This window comes from Panthera leo, chromosome D1 (assembly GCF_018350215.1).
Source record: "Panthera leo isolate Ple1 chromosome D1, P.leo_Ple1_pat1.1, whole genome shotgun sequence".
In the NCBI taxonomy this organism is placed as follows: Eukaryota; Metazoa; Chordata; class Mammalia; order Carnivora; family Felidae; genus Panthera; species Panthera leo.
The window spans coordinates 77,544,143-77,563,467 of NC_056688.1; the positions used below are offsets into that span (position 1 = coordinate 77,544,143).

Genomic DNA, 19,325 nt, shown 5'->3' on the forward strand with positions numbered 1-19,325 from the left:
GGTTGCTAAAAAGATTAAATGACTTAATATATGTAAAGTCCTTAGAACAGTGCCAGAGATAGAATTGAAATCAGTGCATTAAAATGACTAAGAAGAATATCCCTAAATGTGAAGAAAATGATACATATTCTTGTACTATTAACTTTCTATTATTCAAAACAACTGAACTCATAGTGTGAGCAGACTTGCAAACTCTGACTTGAAGATAAACATTTCAAGCTCCTAACAAATGAAGGGAAGGCACCCGGAGATTTATGAAGTGTGACACATACTAATCATTCATTCATGCATTGAGAAGGAAAAAATAGGTGACCTGAACCAGACACAGGCATCTGTAATCATTTTCTCCCTCCACCCTCTCTCTCTTTCTCTGCTCTCTCTCTCTCACACACACACACACTTTTTTTTCATGTCTTTTAGACTTGTCTGAGGGATTATTAATTTTTATGCAATTTGACTTTAATGCCATTATAAAGACTATAACATAGTATAGTTCTGAGCATGAGCCCTGAGCCATACTTAATTTCCTTATCTTTTTCTGCTTGTTTTGTAGATAAACACATTGAGAAAAGGAGATGTTTAGATACTTGCACAAGAATATTGGGAAATGGAACTATTTTTACTGAGCATCTGTAACAGGCTAGAGATTTTAGAGTTCTCGGCTCATCTAATCTCTATAACTCTTCAAAAAAAGGCATTATGCCCATTTCATAATTGAGGAAACTGAGCTCCAACAAGAATTAGAAGTTTGTGCAAGATTATAAAGCTAGTAAGTAGCAGAATTATAATTTAAAGTTCATTTTGCCCACCCAAAATGTCATGATTTTTCCTGGTTTCTCAACTCTTATAACTCATTCTTCGGTAGTTAGAAGGAACTATAGGAAATGAATATGGAATTTTTATGTCAAAATGGACACATTTGGGAATTTCATGTAATTCAATGAGTACTTAAAGGTATGCTATGCAGAAATCATGACAACTCCTTGCTACCACTCTTGCTTCCCTATCTTTTACTTTCTCAGCTTGACAGCTTGACAGCTTAATCAGTTGGTATTGACACCAATTTAAATGAAACACTATTGCGAAGGATTTTGGAGGGATCTAAGGTGTGGTCTCTGCTCTCAGATGACTACAACCTAGTTGGGGAGAGAAGACAATCACTAAAGAAACTAGCAGAGAGAAAAACAATGAATAAATTCATCTGGCTATCTATCCCTGAATATTCTTATATTAAGCCCTGTCCTATAGCCTCTGGTGGATGCAGTGATGAGTAAAACAGACATGGTACATGTCCTCATGGAGTAATGAAGGAACGAATAGTCAACAAATATTTAGATCATCACAGATGTAAAATATGCTTGGGGTTCCCATCAGTTCTTTTCTCTTTCAGCTAACACTCTCCTTACCTGGACAAGTTGTGGTCCTTTAGACCCTGTCCTGGGGTCCAACTGTAGGGACTTCTCTGACCTCAGTGGAGTGTATATTAATTTTTGAAGCAGACCTGTTTTTATTTTATGGGCTCCCATTTCTTTGTTTCTGAAGACTGACCTTTCTGGCAATTCAAATTAGAACCATCCCCTTAATGTAAAGCAACTATGTCATTAAGTCTGGTAGGCTCATTTTTTTTTTCCCCTGTGACTTTGCAACTACAAATAAGTATCCAGCTTAGGAGAACTAAATAAAGAATGTGATTAAAAACTTTCTCCTTAAACTTTCTCTTAAACATGAAATTACAAACCACAGTGGGTTTAGTTGCAAGTATGCTCACGATTTGGGGAGAGTCAAGTATATTCTTGATGCTTTTATGCTACTAGTGGAAACCATGTAGCCACTGGGTGGAGAACATGAAGGAGGATTTAATAAGGTAGATAAAACCCCAGATGTAACCACTGAGGCAGTGAAACTCTTTAATCACATTTTCTTTGTACTCCTGGTTGAAATTGTAACCAAATTAGATACTTTGAAAATAGACTGTGTTTTCATAAACATATCTTATAAAAGGCCTGACCAATTTTAGCATACGTAATTGTACGCTTTGACTAACTTGAAGCTCCTGTATTTCAGTCGAGTTTAGTTTTCTATTTAACCCCAGTTTTAAGGACTTCTTAAAATTTCGGTACTGGGTATAATATATTTTAGGGACTACAAATTGGCTGAAGGATATTTGAATCCAAGCATTAAATCATCTTTTAATGGGAACCTACTATTTCTCAGAAGCTTTTATTTCATTGCCACAGCACAAAAGATCGTCTGAATGCCACATAATGGAGCACTTTGATCAATATGTGAGTCCACTGGGTCTTAAGAGTTCCTTCCATTGCTTCCAGCAATATTTATATTGACATTTTTATGCGTCATGCACTTGATTTCAAAGTCCAGAAATCTTTGGGCTTGCTTCATAGATTAGTAGAAGTATATAGACTAGTAAAAATAAATCCTTTCACACACACACACACACACACACACACACACACACAAGGAATGAATAAACATTTAACAATAAAAGGCTCTAGCTTCGTCAGGACTCTACCACTTAAAATCAGCTCAACAACAATAATAGCAAATGTGATAAAATGGATATGGCATGCTATAGTTTAATATTTAAACAAATGAAAACATATGAATTATTATATTATTGCACCAAACAACCCTGTAAGTTAGGAATTACTTTCTCCATTTTATAAATAAGGGAACTGAGGCTTAGAAATGGAAAAAGCCTCACCAAATATCATAGTTAAGAACTGAGAGAATTAAGATTTGAATCAGTGCTATCAACCCCCAAACCCAACACACTTATCTGTAAATAATATTGCGTGATGGCAAGGAAGAAAATCTGCTATCAGGCTGTCATAGGAATCTAAGAGGGAGGCTGTAAAGTGATAGCAGTAAGAAATTACCCATTGTGGTTTCCAACTAGATGAAAGCATTGTGAATAACTGATGAGTGAGGCATTTTAAAAGAAGAAATGACAGAACACTGGTAATTTAGATATACATCATAAACATATTGGACACAATCAAAGCTAATTTTAGTTTCTACCTTGAAAAGCAATATAGTGATTAAGCATGAAATGTGGAGTCAGGCTGTTCTGGATCCAAGCTTTTGCTCTGTATTTTAATAGCCATGCAATTCTGGGCAGTTAATTTCTTCCTTTTTTCCTCCCTCCCACCCCCTTTCCTCAATTTCCTAAATGCTTTAAAAAATAGGGTTACAAAAAATGATTCTACCTTAGTGTGGGTTTCCCCTAGTAGCCTGAAGTAAGACTTATGCACAGAAAAATTATTTTGGGAAGTGATTTTAAGGAAGTGGAGTGGGAAGGAGGGAATACTGGGAAGTGTCAAACATGGAAAGGAAGGAAGAGCAGATCCAAGGGCAAATGGGGAATGGTCCTTCTCTTATACCCTTGAAGAGCTAGGTTAAATGCATCCCAGAATTGCCCCATCAAAGAATGGCAATAACCGTATTGTCAGAGCCATCTCCTGTTGTGCTAACTTCCTCCTTAAAAGTTTGCACATGTGTCAAAGTAGCAGAGTGGTCACATATACCAACCCCACTTCGTCATGGTAGAGAGACCCTAGGGCAGAAAGCAAGAGATCCTCAGGGGAGTTGAGGCAAGATCCTTTCAAATTATACACGTGGACAAGTAATTGTAATAGTACAAACTGGAATGGAAAGAAAGTAAGCCCCAATACTAGTGATAGACAGAATATCAGTGATTGCCAGGGGTCAGGGGGTGGGGCAAGGGGACTGACTACAAATGCACGCAATAATTTTGGGAAATGTTCTATGTGGTGAAAGTGGTATTTATATACATGTCACAAAATCTATCTAATTGCACACTTAAAATTGGTGAACTCAATTATTAGTATAATCATGATTATTATAAATTACACCCCAATAAAGTTGATTTTAAGAGAAAGGGTGAACCAAGAAGATGTGCAACACACACAAGAGATATCTGATAATAAGTACCTACCTATAATAATAATAGTACCTACCTAGCTATTATATAGTATAATATATAGTAACAATATATAGTAATAATATAATACATAGTATAATACACAGTACTATATAATTAATATAGTATATAATGTATATAATATATAGTAATAGTACCTACCTAGCTATTATATAGTATAATATATAGTAACAATATATAGTAATAATATAATATATAGTATAATACATAGTACTATATAATTAATATAGTATATAATGTATATAATATATAGTAATAGTACCTACCTAGCTATTATATAGTATAATATATAGTAACAATATATAGTAATAATATAATATATAGTATAATACATAGTACTATATAATTAATATAGTATATAATGTATATAATATATAGTAATAGTACCTACCTAGCTATTATAATCAGTAGCTTGAGGTAACCCTAATAATTTTGAAATAAGTGGGCAAGCTGGAGTTGAACTAGTCTGAAGGAAGATTGATTTGTTCAAATTAAGGTAATGTTAGAACATACAGGTGACATAAATTTCATGAGAAATTTAGAATTTTTCAATGAGAAGTAAGTGTGGAGCTGGATATTTGAGAAAGAGTCTTTTTTTCTAATGTTTATTTAGTTTTGAGAGAGAGAGTGAGACAGAGCATGAGCAGGGGCAGAGAGAGGGAGACACAGAAACCAAAGCAGGCTTCAGGCTCCGAGCTGTCAGCACAGAGCCTGATGTGGGGCTTGAACCCATGAACTGTGAGATCGTGACCTGAGCCGAAGTCGGGCGTTCAACCAACTGAGCCACCCAGGCACCCCAAGAAAGAGTCTTAAAGAAGGTTAGTGGAGAAAAACAGTAAATGGGAATAAAAGGGACATTTTGCTGAGAGAAATCTTTTTTCCTGAAAGAATCAAGGAAATCATTGAGTGTACTAAAGGAAGATGAAAACTCACATTCATTTAATGCCTCCTGTGTGTCAAGGACTTCATAACCACACCATTTGGTAGATACAACTGTTTCCATGATATAGATGAAGGAATTAAGGTTTAACAAGGTAAAGCCATTAGCTCACGGTTGTGCAGCTACCAGGGGTCTGAAGGAGCATTCAAACCTGGGATGGGTCTGCCAGACCCAAAACAGTCTGACTAATGTGCACTTTTGGAGTGGGACAGTGAGAATTATGGAGACTCAGAATGGCATAGGTGCTGAGAACCAATGGAAGGATTTGGAAGGAAGCACTTGATATAATGACTGATACACAGCAGTAAAGATAATCTCTAAGGGTAGTGTGATGACCCTTCAGTGCTATAATAAGGTTCAAAAAAGGATGTGATGGTACAGAGAATATAGAGTTAGTGAACATAGACTCACTGATGGAAAACTTTATCTGTGAAAGATGAATGAGAACTATAGTAATATAGATATATCCACTCAAGGCCCAAGATACCGATTCTTATTCGATGCAGCCAGTGTAGGCCATTTATTTTTTATTCCCTATTTATGTATATGCCAAAGACAAATAGCAATACTAAACACCTGCCATTTAAACAAGAAAATGTGATTACTTTACACTAAAGGACACTTGTTGGGGCACCTGGGTGGCTCAGTCTGTTGAGAGTCCAACTTCAGCTCAGGTCATGATCTCACGGTTTGTGAGTTTGAGCCCCACATGGGGCTCACTGCTGTCAGCCTGTCAGTGCACAGCCCGCTTCAGATCCTCTGTCCCCTTCTCTCTGCCCCTCCCCCACCTGTGCTCTCCCCAACATAAATAAATATTAAAAAAAAATCTAAAGGACACTGTTGATACAGGAAGACAGTAGCACTGAAGCATAGGTGGCTCTTGACTTGCTTCTTCTTGCTATTTGCTGCTGTTGTTTGCCAAAGATCCAGCATCTGTGTTCCAAGAGAAGCCAAGAGATTGGGCTCAGATGGTGAGATGAAGTCCTGATTTACTGTCTGTATCTCTGCTGATTCTACCAGCTTCTTTAGCTTTTTATTAAAACTGTTTATAGAAGTTTTATAGTTTTTTTTTCAGAATTAGATTATTTTCCCAGCTGCTAGAAAGCATGGGGCATTGGGGGAGTTAGGTACTGCCTGGACTAAAAGATAGGAAATTTGGTGATAAACCTTATTTGTATCATTCATTCAAGAAATATTTCTTGAGAGTCTTTCTGTGCCAGGCACCATTCTAAGCACCACAGAAACCACAGTGAAGAACCAGGAAAACCTGAGCTTCTATGTAGAGCTTATACACAACTAAATGTGCACGAGCGAATAAATTTAGAGTCAGAAAGAGATAAATGCTATGAAGAAAAGTAACACAAGGCGAGTAGAGTGATGTGAGGTTATTGTCTTAGGGTGGTCAGCAAAATTCTTTCCGAGGAAGTGCCATTTACGTAGAAACTGAATGATGTAAGAGAGTTAGCCATTAAGCATCTGTATGAAGATCTTTATAGGGGGGCGGGGGACTAGCATGGGCAAAGTGCTTGAGGGAAGTAATGGATAAGTGCTTTTTGTGTTTGAGGAACAGCAACAAGACAGCATAGTTGGAGCATAATGGGAGAGGTGGGAAATAATAGATTTACCCAGGCCCAAATCATGGAAATGTAGCATTGCAATCCTACTGACAAGAAAGACATTTCAATTTTCTCTTCTATGTGATAGAAGCCATTGGCAGATTGCAAGTGGTGGAGTGTCATTTCTAACTTAGGTGCCATCCTAAGCAGGCATAGGAGAGAGTAACACACCCTTGTTCCTTATTTATCCTTTGCTGAGACAGTGCCCCATGATCTGTATAGTCTGGGAACCAACGCCATTTCCCTAGTAACAGGGCAGAGTTGACACGCTATCCTAGGCATTTATCTTGGTAATTATCAACACGTCCATGAGTGCCAAGTATTAAATCAGTGTTTGATGACCACAGTGGCTCCAGGTGCCAGCTTTTGAGTGAGGTTTTTTGTTTGTTTGTTTGTTTGTTTGTTTTTAGAAGAGGGAAGAATATGAGATGGTAAGCCAGTAGACAGAACTAGAGCTTATTGTAAAGGTCCAGCACCTAAAAAAAAAAGAAAAAAGAAAGAAAAAAAAGTCAAGATGCAGAGAGATAAATTTTGCAACTAAAGAGACACAGCTTGTCTTTTGAAACCAGGGAGTAGTGAATGAGGAATCTGTATGGAGTCAGAAAGTACCTGCAAATTCCAGACACATGGTTGAAGCTGCATTTTGTGGAGGAAAAACAACACCCACGACTAGTATTCCTACCTACTAGTAAATCTAGGACTTTACCTCTGCCAGTCAATAAAACTTTCTCCTGTTTGTTACTCTTTTATTGATTCCAAACTCCTTTCATGCTTATGATTTGTTTGACTTTCACAACAACTTTGAGAGATGGGCAGAACAGGTAAGAGCCTTAATATTCACAGATGGGGAAATCTGTGGCTCAACAAAGCAAAGTCATTTGTTCAAGGTCATTGTGCTGTTCAGCTTATCAAGGGACAAAGACAAGGATGGAATGTATGTCTTTTGATTCCTAGTTCAAAGCTCCAAACCTTAAAGCATGGTGTGGATTTTTTGAGGATTGTAGTGATGTTAAAAATAGTTGATCCTTGAACCCCAAGGGTTTGATCTACTTTTGCACGGTAATCTTTTTATAAATACAGTATAGTACTATAAATGCATTTTCTCTTCCTTATGATTTTAACAAACTTTTCTCTAGCTTACTTTAGTGTAATCATACAAAATATGATGTTTATGTCATCACCAGGCTTCTGGTCAACAGTAGGCTATCAGTAGTTAAGTTCTGGGGAGTCAAAAATTATACGCAGATTTTTGACTGTGCAGGGGTCAGTGTCCCTAACTCCCACATCATTCCAGGGTCACCTGAAAATGGAGTGAATGAAATTTTTAGGGGCCAAAAAATAATAAATGCCTGTTAGACCCCAAAGGAGGAAACTAATTATAGGAGATAGAGCCTTGATATGAGGAGAAATCAAGAAAGCCGACTGATCTGGAATATTGACTGGAGGTCCCATGTCCTTTCTTTGAATACCAGGAGGGTAGAGGGTGGAGGATTCATCAGATGACTTCTCAAGGCCCTTCTGGCCTCCAGAATCTAGCTCATGAACTTGTCCTCTTCAGAGTTAGATCCATCTACTCAATCAGGTTGCTAGAATAAAACATTACTCACATGCAGGTGTTGCTCAAGTGTATACATTTAACTTCCATACAGCTCAGGCTTTCACACATTATATACTGACACTCCTTAAGTGTCTTCCCTTTTTTTTTTTTTTTTTTATTATTTCAGAGAGTGAGAGAGAGAGCACGAGCTGGGATGAGTGGCAGAGGGAGGAAAAAGAGAGGATCCCAAGCAGGCTCCAGACTCAGCACTGAGCCCAATTTGAGGCTCTGTCCTGGGGTCATGACCAGAGCCAAAATCCAGAGTTGGAACCTCACCCGACTGAGCCACCCAGGTGCCCCTAAAGTGTCTTTCCCATAGCACATTCATACTTTTACTTCTCAGTTGGCAATTATTTCAATCTGCCAGTTTACAGTTTGATTTTCAAAGTGTCACCATTTATATCATTATAGCTATGTTTCTATTATTATTTAAATACTTTTGCATACCACCCTTAGTCTAGGAAACATAAGGCAATGTTTAAAAATTTTTATTTTAATCATCATGACAAGTGCACTCCTTAATGCTCATCAACAAAGGGCAATTTTTTTTTTTTTAAAAAAGGCACTACCAGATGATTGTAGTAACATTGAAGCAAAGACCAAATAATCTTGAAACAAAGGGAGAACGCATTTGGAGGGCTAAAAAAGAGTGTTTTTTTTTTTTTAAGATAAATTTTTTATCTCAACTCAATACTTAACTGTATATTCAATTACATTAGAAGAACATGTATTCATTATTCAGAAAATAATTTTGGCAATGTATGGTCGATGATTCTGTTGAAAGATGCAGGATGTAGCAATGGAGGAAATAAACAGATCTTAAAACTGTAAATGGATAAGCAACATAAAATATTTCAGTGATAAGAATATAGAGAAAATTCCTTAAGAGCTCCAAGAGTTGTGGGTAAATACAGACCTTTACAAAGGAACAAAAGAAGCCTTCAACTTTTTGGTAACAAAGTTTACAGAAAGTTGATAAAATATCAGCAAATATACCATCAAAAATTCCATTTACTTTTGTGCAAAATCATCAACATTAAATGTCTGCTCATATATGTCACTTCCAATATGGTACAGAACCAAGGAATATAAAACATGATTTTATAAAATTATAGAAAAATAATTTTATTGCATTTATTTTTGTTTAATCTATGCAAAACAAAGATTGTAGTCATCTGTTCAATGACATATCCACAGTACCTACCAGAGTTCTGGTATACAGGAAGAACATGAAACAAATCATGTTGTAAACAGCTTATTAGAATCAAACAATGATTAATATTCAATCGGAAAAACCAAACACTGTATCACAACTAGTGATTTATTTTAATCACATTTAAGACTATCGCTTGACTTACATACATTTACATTTCAAACACACTTCCAAAGCATATCAAGTAAGGAATTGCCTACAGTCTCAAATTGCTTGACCAGCACTGATGTACTCCTAGAAGTTTAAATAGGGAACAGATAGCAAGGTATAGAGATCTCTAGGATGGAAGGAAGGAAGGAAGGAAGGAAGGAAGGGAGGAAGAAAGAAAAGGAAAGAAAGGAAGGAAGGAAGGAAGGAAAGAAGGAAGGAAAGGAGGAAGAAAGAAAAGGAAAGAAAGGAAGGAAGGAGGAAGGAAGGAAGAAAAAAAGAAAGAGAAAGAAAGAAAGAAAGAAAGAAAGAAAGAAAGAAAGAAAAAGGGGAAAAAGAAGACAGTTTTTAGTTCCACAGTTAACCATGACCTTCACCAAAATATTTTCTAGGCCTCTTTACTCATCTGAAAAAGGTAATTCTCAGTTCCAAAATGTCAACAGAAAGGGGAAAAGAAAGAATAGTATAAAAATGAAGAAAGGTCAAGTCTTCCCTGGTCATCTCCTCTTTATTCTTAAATCACTGCATCCCTGCCCCAAACTCAGTCACTACCTCCTGAGCACCGTCAAGGCCTTCAGCTCAGACCACTGCTTCACCCTCAGTACACTGTCATTCATCTGCTCCCCCATCTTAGACAGTAATTGACCTCATCTCCCAACGTTGGGGAGCTGGCGGTTGGAAGGGTCTCAACAACATAGAGCCAGTTCAGAGGAGCCTGTGAAGAGTGGGACCGTTCACTCTGCTCAAGGCACTAAGGGACACTTAGAGGCAGGGCTCAACGTAATATGGGTGAGTTCTCTGAGAGCAGCGAGATTTTAGTGCAGTATGCCATCACTCTATCCTCACTACACCCCTGGGTGGTGGGTGCTGTGTTCTTATTTTTAAGACGAGGCACCTGAAGCTTATAGAAACTCGCCCAATGCCATCCAACTTTTAAGAGGCATTGCTTGAATTCGAACTCAGGCCAAAAATGTATGAGTCGTCCCCAGATGTGTTAGAGAGAGATCCGGTTCGGCGCCCAGGAGGGAGGCCCGGTCGGGAGAAAAGCTGAGACCCCCGCGGCAGGTGGCAGAGGCAGGAGGGGGAGGCTGCAGGAACCTCGGAGACACGCCCACGCGCCGGCCTTAAAGCAGGGGTCGCCTTAAGGAAGGGGGGCTTTTTCTCACCCGACAAAAAATAACTCCCCAACTGGGAGGGGGTTCCGTCCGAGTGCCACCCGCGGAAGGCGGAAGGCTAGGCAGATGGACGAGGACCAGGCCGCTCGGCGGGGATCAGAGGAGGAGGGTTTGGAGAGAGGGGAGGAGACAGCGGGGGAAGGCCAGCGGTCTCGGGCTTGGGACAACCGGGTGGAATGGGACCAGCAAGACCTGTTGATGGGGCTGAGCGGCCGGGAGAGCCGGGAGGCGGCGGGCCCCGAGGAGGCGGCGGAGCCGGAGCCGGAGCGGGGGGTACCGGGCGGCTGGAGGGGTGAGGGGCGGGCGGGCTGGGAGCCCGCCGGGCCAGGGGGCGGGGAAAGGGCGGCCCCCGAGGGAGGGGTGGCGGCGGGTCTGGAGGGCGGGAGGGGCGGAGAGGGGCGGGGAGAGCAGGACCAGACCGACGGGGAGGGGCCGGCCGGGGAGAGCAAGAGTAGAAGCGAGGCTCGGCAGCAGGCGGGGAGCCAGGGCGCCCCGGGGTCCGGCACGCTCCGGGGAGGGTACTGGGAGGGCTCCCGGGAGCGCCACCGGGAGAGGAAGGTGAAGCGCAGGGCCAAGGGCACGAAGCAGGTCGAGAGTAAGTACCGGCTGGAGAAGAAGCCCAACCTCCTGCAGGAGAGGAGGCAGGCGGAGACCCAGAAGAACGTGGTCTTGAAGGGACGGGCGAAGCCTGTCCCTGCTGGTTGTCGGAGCAGCGACGACGGCCGCCCACCACCCGAATCAGCCTCTCCCCCAAACCTCGCCGCCAGTCGCAGTGGTCCTCGCTCTGCCACGCCTCGGTCAGTGTCATTAACGAGCTGGCGCAGATGGGCGACCCAGACGTCCTGGAAATGGTGCAGGAGGAAGGTAGGAGCCGGCGGAGGGAGCCGGCGGACTCGGTGGCGCGGCGGGAGGGCGGGCCTGGGCGCGCGGACGCCGCCACCACGGGCGCGGGGACCCCGGGGGACGTTGGCGGCCCTGCGGCCTGTTTCCTGGGGACGTTCTCGGGGTGGCGTGCTCTGCGCGAGACAGGGTCTGCAAGATGAACAGCCCCTCCCCGGCGGGTGGCTGGGTGACGGCGCGCTGTGTTTCCTCTGCTACTCGCGCGAGCCGGGGACCTGTGTCCTGTGACCCCAGAGGTTCTGAGGCCGCCCTCCTCGCTCCTGTGTGCGCCGCCGAGCGGTTGACTAATGCAAGGAGCGAGGCGAGCGCGCTGGCCGCGTGCGCTGAGGCGCTCGGGCCTCGGACGCCCACGGAGAGCCGCAGCTTGGGGTGCGTGACGGCGGTGCCATGGGTGGGGGAGCTGGCCCCTGAGTCCCTCTGCCTCTCTCCATTTGCCGATTACTGGCCAAGCTTTGAGATCCCTGTTAATTATGCGAGCGCCAGGCTCTAAGATCGATCAGCTTGGGATTCTGGTGCACCTGGGAACGCTGCTGTTTCACCAGCTTTCATGCAATCTTTAGTTCCGTGGAGAAATGTCTGTTCATTGTTTGCTAAGGCCGTTGCACAGACTTATGTTCTGTGGGTCTGTTTTGGTACACACATGTTCCTGAGAACGCACGTATGTTTCTGGGACTATCTCCAGGACTCTCAGCGATACTCAGTTCTCTCCGCGACACTCTGTTTTCATGTCTTGTGTGGTATTAGATTTAAACATGGCAACAGTGTTTTTAGGCGATAAAAGGTCTAAGTAGTCTTATGATCCAGTCTTGAGAGGCACTAGGAAATGCAACGCGTTACTGCATCCTCCTCTCTTTTCTAAACAGCTTTATTGAGGTACACTTTAGATACCATGTCACCCGTTTAAAGTGTGCAATTCAGTGCCTTTTAGTGTATTTACAGAGTTTTGCAATCATCACCACGATGTAATTTTCATCACCATAAAATAGAAACCTTAGCAGTCACACCCCCATTGCCTACCCTTAGCTCTAGGCAGTTACTAATTTATTTACTCTGCAGATGTACCTATTCTGGAAACTTCCTGTAAACTGACTCCTACAATATGTGGTCTTTGGTAACTGTCTTCTTTCTCTTACCGTAATGTTTTTGAAGTTCATCCGTGTTGTAATTCGCATGCTTCCTTTTTATTGCCACCTAATACTCCATTGCTAAAGATAAACCACATTTCATCCAGTCATCAATTGGTGGACATATGGGTTGTTGCCAGTTTTCACTATCACGAATAATCCTGCTCTGAACATCCATGTACAGATTTTTGTATGAACGGCTTTTCGTTTTTCTTGGGTATATCCCTAGGAATGGAATTACATAATCATATGGCAGCTTTATATTAAACACTTTTAGAAACTGCCAAACTGTTTTCCCAGTGTCTGTGGCATTTTATATCGCAACCAACAATATGTAAATGTTGCAGTGTCTCTACATCCTCGCTAACATTTGTTATTGTCTATCTTTTTTATTTATAGCCATCTAGTGGTTGGAAGTGGTATCTGTGTGGTTTTGACTTGCATTTTCCCAGTGATTTCCCAATCAAATATCTTTCCCACGGCTTATTGGCCATTCATATATCTTCTTTGGTGAAATACACATTTAAGTCCTTTGCTCATTTTAAAAGTTAAATTATTTGTCTTATTATTGCGTTGTAAGAGTTCTTTACATATTCTGTATATATGATTTGCAAATATTTTCTCCAATTCTATGAGTTGTCTTTCCCTGTTCTTGATGGTGTCACTTAAAGCAATTCCCCCTTTCTTAAAAAACAATTGAAGGTAGAAGGAAATATGACTATTGAAAACTTTAAACTTTGCCTAATGGCTCTGCTAAATGATACAGTGAATTTATTTGTTAGTGAAAATGAGTGGTTCAGTGTACAAAGTGAAATGACTTTTAGGTGTCTAAAATTAAAAGCCCTTTTCTACACTTAATGGTTTCCTCCGTTGCCGAGAATTACTTTTCAGTTGTAATTTCAATAATCTGAATATCTTAACAGATTTTTTTCCACTTGAAACATTCAGTAATTCTTTATAATCTGTCCTTGTAAAGTAGAGTTATGAGAAGGTACAGAAATAGTATTTCTCATTGAGGGAAGAGAGGAGGGGAAAATGTGGAGTATGTAACTTTCTGTGCACAATGAAGAAAAAAAATCTACCAGTGCGGCATTACAGAGATTGACCATTATTCTCTTTCAGATATTAGAAGTGTGATCTAATTTAGCTGCAGGATAATTCTGCTTACTAGAATGTATAGTTAAATTAGTATAACTTCAGCCGTGAGGTCAGATTGCAGCTTGAGTCCATCTAAGGAAGATTAAAAAAATTTTTTTTTAATGTTTATTTATTTTTGACAGAGAGAGAGAGAGAGACAGACAGAGCATGGTGGGGGAGGCGCAGAGAGAGAGGGAGACACAGAATCCGAAGCAGGCTCCAGGCTCTGAGATGTCAGCACAGAGCCCGACATGGGGCTCGAACCCACAGACTGTGAGATCATGACCTGGGCCGAAGTCGGACGCTCAACCGACTGAGCCACCCAGGTGCCCCTATCTCAGGAAGATTTTAGAACTTTTCCCAAGCTAATTTGTTTTCCTTTACTTGGCAAAGACCTTTGTAACTTGTCTATATTCCCTCTTACTGTGATTGAAGCTTTGCCTCTGTTTTGGGCCTAGGTAGCGGAAAGGAGGTTGATATGGAACACCATGTATCTGATGGATGAGGGTGATGACCACATCCAGCCCAAGTTCCCATTCCCGATTTGTTCATAGATCCAGCATCCAAACAGGGGAGGAGCGGGGTACTGGTGAGAGTAAAGCCTGAGGCCACTCAGAGGACTCTTAGTTTTCTAAATGTTTTTTCAGTATGTCAGTTGTTTTGCTGTGTTGGTTTTACTGCCCGTTACTGAGACCTGTGTTATTACTGTAGTTGTATGAAAAGTGCATTAAAATGATGGTGTATTTTTAAAATATAATGTATTGTCAAATTGGCTTACATACAACACCCAATGCTCATCCCAACAGGTGCCCTCCTCCATGCCCATCACCCATTTCCCCTCTTCCCCTCCCCCCATCCACCCTCAGTTTGTTCTCTGTATTTAAGAGTCTCTTGTGGTTTGTCTCCCTCCCTCTCTGTTTGTAACTAGTTTCCCTCCCCCACCCCCCACGGTCTTCTGTTAAGCTTCTCAAGATCCACAATATGAGTGAAAACATATGATATCTGTCCTCTGACTGACTTATTTCACTCAGCATAATACCTTCCAGTTCCATTCATGTTGCTACCAATGGCAGGATTTCATTCTTTCACATTGCCAAGTAGTATTCCATTGTATATATATACCACATCTTTATCCATTCATCAGTTGATGGACATTTAGGCTATTTCCATAATTTGGCTATTGTTGAAAGTGCTGCTATAAACATTGGGGTACATGTGCCCCTATGAATCAGCACTCCTGTATCCCTTGGGTAAATGCCTAGTAGTGCTATTGCTGGGTCACAGGGTAGTTCTATTTTTAATTTTTTGAGGAACCTCCATACTGTTTTCCAGAGTGGGTGTACCAGTTTGCATTCCCACCAACAGTGCAAGAGGGTTCCTGTTTCTCCACATCCTCTCCAGCATCTATAGTCTCCTGATTTGTTCATTTTAGCCACTCTGACCGGTGTGAGGTGGTATCTCATTGTGGCTTTGATTTGTATTTCCCTGATGATGAGTGATGTTGAGCATCTTTTCTTGTGTCTATTAGCCATCTGGCTGTCTTCTTTGGAAAAGTGTCTATTCATGTCTTCTGGGGGGGTATTTTTTAACATCAGCAATCAAAGGGGTTTTCAGAAGCCATTCTAAATATCCTAAATATATGTTTCTTCCTGGAGTTTAATGATACAGTTACAAAAACTGAAGGGTTGGTTGAAGGAGGCTGAAAATGACTGGGTTCCATAGCATCCATTTTTAGGAGCTACTTTCAATTTCGTGTTTTAAAATATAAATTGATTTCTTTGAGTAAATTTACTGATACAGGTAAGCCTGGGTCTTGCTTATTAATGTATTTCCTAAATCATCTTTGAAGAGTAAATAGGAGAAAGTTAAATGGCTGAGTTATATGTGATGAGATTTTTTTTTTCCCCAGAGAGAGAATGCTAACATTTTACCTTTTAGACGTAATAGGTAACAAGGTATTCCTAGGATTTGTTAGGTTTTCTCAATTTATTTTCTTCAATATTGAACACATAAGCAATCTTTTCCAGTTAGCTCTTTTCCCACTATCTAGTGATTTTTAAAAGGAAATTGTAAAGGCAAAGCGTAGCAGAATATTTAAATAATTATGTAAACAAACACTGCTAGTAAAATATCAGTGCTGAAGTTGAACTATTGACTGGTTGACATTGTAAGGAAGTCTTGATTTGAAATATTCATTCTTAGGCTGATTTATGACTCATTCAGCATGGGAAATGGCACTTTAAGGGTTTAGCATTGGAAAAGGCACTTTTACAGTTGAAAGAAGTGTCTTGAATCTTTACAACTGCATTAAGCATTGTGTTTAACTAAACCACACTTCCTTTGGGAATGTGGGTATTTATTTGATTGCATGTATTTTATTTTATGCTGCTGGAAGGGGTGTAAACTGAGAAGATCATCTGGTAAATACAAGAGCTATTTTTGGGCTCAGGGTTTGTTGGAGTATATATTCTTAGCAACTTGCTTTCAGTTGAAAACTCAGAGCTCAGTCTTTGGGCTGCTTTACTTTTAGCTCGCATTTTATGATCTCCATAGCAATCAGTATTAAACCCTTCCTATCTCTGGTTTCTAGTGCTCAGAAAGAGTATAGTCATTTCCATGGGGCTTAGAGGATGCTGGAGGAATGACAAGAAGCCGTTAAAGTTGTTGGCTTCAAATCTTGCCTCCTCAGATACGTTTCTGTTTTGACAGAGGTTTGGTGATTATGTGTAGCGATGCCAGCCTCATACTCTGTGACCGAGTGTGACAGTTTGTCTATATCTCTGACATGTGCAAGCATCTGATTGTGCACGTGTGTGTCAGAGAGATAGAGGGAGCTAGTGAGCACTATGTGTGAAGGGGAGCATAGTGTGTGAGGAAATACATCTATTTTTTCTAAATTTTTCTGCTTTTCAGAAAGGGATAGAATTTACAAAGTGTGTCCCACCCTGGTCCTCCGCAGTGGGGGTGGGGAGGGAGGGCCCTTGCCCTCTCCTGAAGGGTGATATTCTTGGGCTGGGGACCCAGAGAGGGCTCCATTCAGGATAGTATGAAAGCAGGACGCTAACATAGGAGGCTGATGAGGAGGTTTCTGGTCAACATTGAAAGGAAGGTGTCAGAAGTGATACAGTGTGAAAAAGAAACAGTAGTTAGCCAAGGAAGAAAACAGTTGTTAGTTCTAGGGAAAGGAGGCAGCAAGTTGAAAGGGAAGAGGGTAAGAAAGAACTAGTAGGGATAGGAGATAATATGGAGGAACTATTTTTTCCCTTTTCCACATTCTCAAATAAACACACTGCATCAAACTCCGATAGCAATTTGCAAATGTTCTTTCAATGCTACATGTTCTTTAAGCTACACATGCAGGAAAAATAATTAGGGGAAGGAAGGGTTAGTGCTTACAGTTTTTCCAAAACCAGAATTATAAAATAGTCTATAATCCTAGCTTGAGGCGTGCACATCTTCACCCCGTACTTGGAACAGTTCTTCAGCATAATGACTGTTTTTGTTCTCAAGAAAATAAAAGCCTCCCCTAAGTCAGCATTCAAGTACCATACATTGAGAGATAAAGCGTGTATTCCTTAGAATCCTGTTCTTTATGTACTCATTATAAGACTTTGCAAGATTGGTTTTCTTCACATTCAACATTCCAATGAGATGGTTGCAACATTGTGCAGTTTTGAGTTGTAAATGTAGACAGTATTCATGGGTAAAACACTTTGATGATGGTACTGGACCATGTTTTATATTTTTCAAGTAATTTTTACTTCTGTTTATAGTCTTTTAGATGAGAAAGACTGCACTCAGAAAAGTTGAGTAATATAGCTATTAGCCATAGTTTTGCTTTGCTTAAGATGACTATTAACTTTCTTTTAACAATTCTTTTTTTTAAATTTTTTAACATTTATTTATCTTTGAGAGAGGGAGAAAGGGAAAGAGAGACATAGTGCAAGCAGGGGAGGGGCAGAGAGAGGGAGACACAGACTCCAAAGCAGGTTCCAGGCTCTGAGCTGTCAGCACGGTCTGACGTGGGGCTCGAACTCATGAACTGCAAGATCATGACCTGAGCCAAAGTCAGACACTTAACCAACTGAGCCATCCAGGCACCCCACTATTCCAGTTTTTAATCGCAGATCCTGCAACAAAAAGATCTGAATACAAAATAAATTCTTTCATTTTTATTCTGACACTTTCAAATTTATCTCAAAGAATTTACGTTTAAAAAAATTCTAAAGTTTATTTATTTATTTTGAGAAAGAGAGAGAGAAAGAGAGATGCTTAACTGACTGAGCCCTCCCAGGTGCCCCTCAAAGAATTTAAGTTTTGAAAATTAACAATAGAATATATCCTAACAACAATAATATCATCAAAAATAACTAACATTGACTGACCTCTGCTGCATGAAGCATTTACATGAATTGTCTCATTGAAATGCTTGCACAAACCTGATGACATAGACATCAATGCCATTTATATGACACTTGAAAGCTTTCAATTTATGTCTTATTCTCCAGTTGCAAGGAAGGCTGGGAAATGTGTTTTTGTTTTTGTTTTGTTTTCGTTTTGTTTTGTGTTTTGGTTTTTTGCTGGAGCACATCACTTCACCTAATTAGGGTTTTGTTAGTAAAGAGGAAGGGGGAGAAAGGATACTTGAGGACAGCCAGTGGCAGCTTCTCCTGTATTTGCCCACCATTAGTAATCCTACCTATTTTTTTTACATAGGATCTTCCCAAATTGCTCAAGCCTAGGAGAGTTCTCACTCAGTCTTTGTCCCTCAACTTGCACATCTGAAATTTGACAGCAGTTTATTTCAAATGTTTACGCAGATATCAGTAATCCATGGACATTCCTTCACATGCACTGCCCCCACTGCAGTCCAGACAGCCAGATCTCCCTTGTGGTTCACTGCCACAGCCTCCTAATGTCTCTTTGCTCCATTCCCTCTTCCTTTCTTTCTTCTTTTGTTCCTATTTTTTTTTCTAATGTTTATTTATTTTTGAGAGAGAGAGAGAGAGAGAGCCGGGAAGGGCGAGAAAGAGGGAGACAGAGGATCCGAAGCAGGCTGTGTTCAGTGAGCTCAGAGCCTGACACTGGGCCTGAACCCATGAACTGTGAGATCCTTTGTTGCTGAAATCAAGAGTTGGACACTTAACCTGCTGAGCCAACCAGGCACCCCCTTCCCTGCCCCCCCACCACTTCCCTTTTAACTCATTCTTCACTGAGGGACCAGTGCTTTTCATAAAATGTAAATGTAAAAATGACTTAAAAGCTTTTTTGTGGCTTGCTGTTTCATTTAGGAAAGAAAAAACAAAAACAAAAACGGGTATACAAAGTCTTCCACAAACTATCCCCCGCTCCATCCCTCTCCAACATCATGTCATGTCACTCTGCCATTTATCTTCTCATCTCTAGCTTGGCTTTCATTTCTTTGAACACCTCAAAACTGTTCCTGTCTTATAGCCTTTGTGTATTCTCACATGGATTGAGTGCCCTCAACTTT

The 19,325-nt window shown here is 40.7% G+C and overlaps 1 protein-coding gene across 2 annotated transcripts in view; it reads left to right on the top strand.

Moving 5' to 3' along the window:
- ANO5 (anoctamin 5) overlaps positions 1-19,325 on the top strand; it is a 106,580-nt gene that overhangs the window by 6,727 nt on the left and 80,528 nt on the right. Inside the window, exon 2 of one of the 2 annotated variants that reach the window (XM_042906393.1) lies at positions 11,464-11,534. In XM_042906393.1, coding sequence (XP_042762327.1) covers positions 11,495-11,534 — 40 coding nt within the window. In that variant the 5' untranslated portion in view covers positions 11,464-11,494. Of the gene's footprint in view, positions 1-11,108; positions 11,535-19,325 lie in introns of those variants that run through there. The other variant, XM_042906395.1, reaches the window with a different exon arrangement.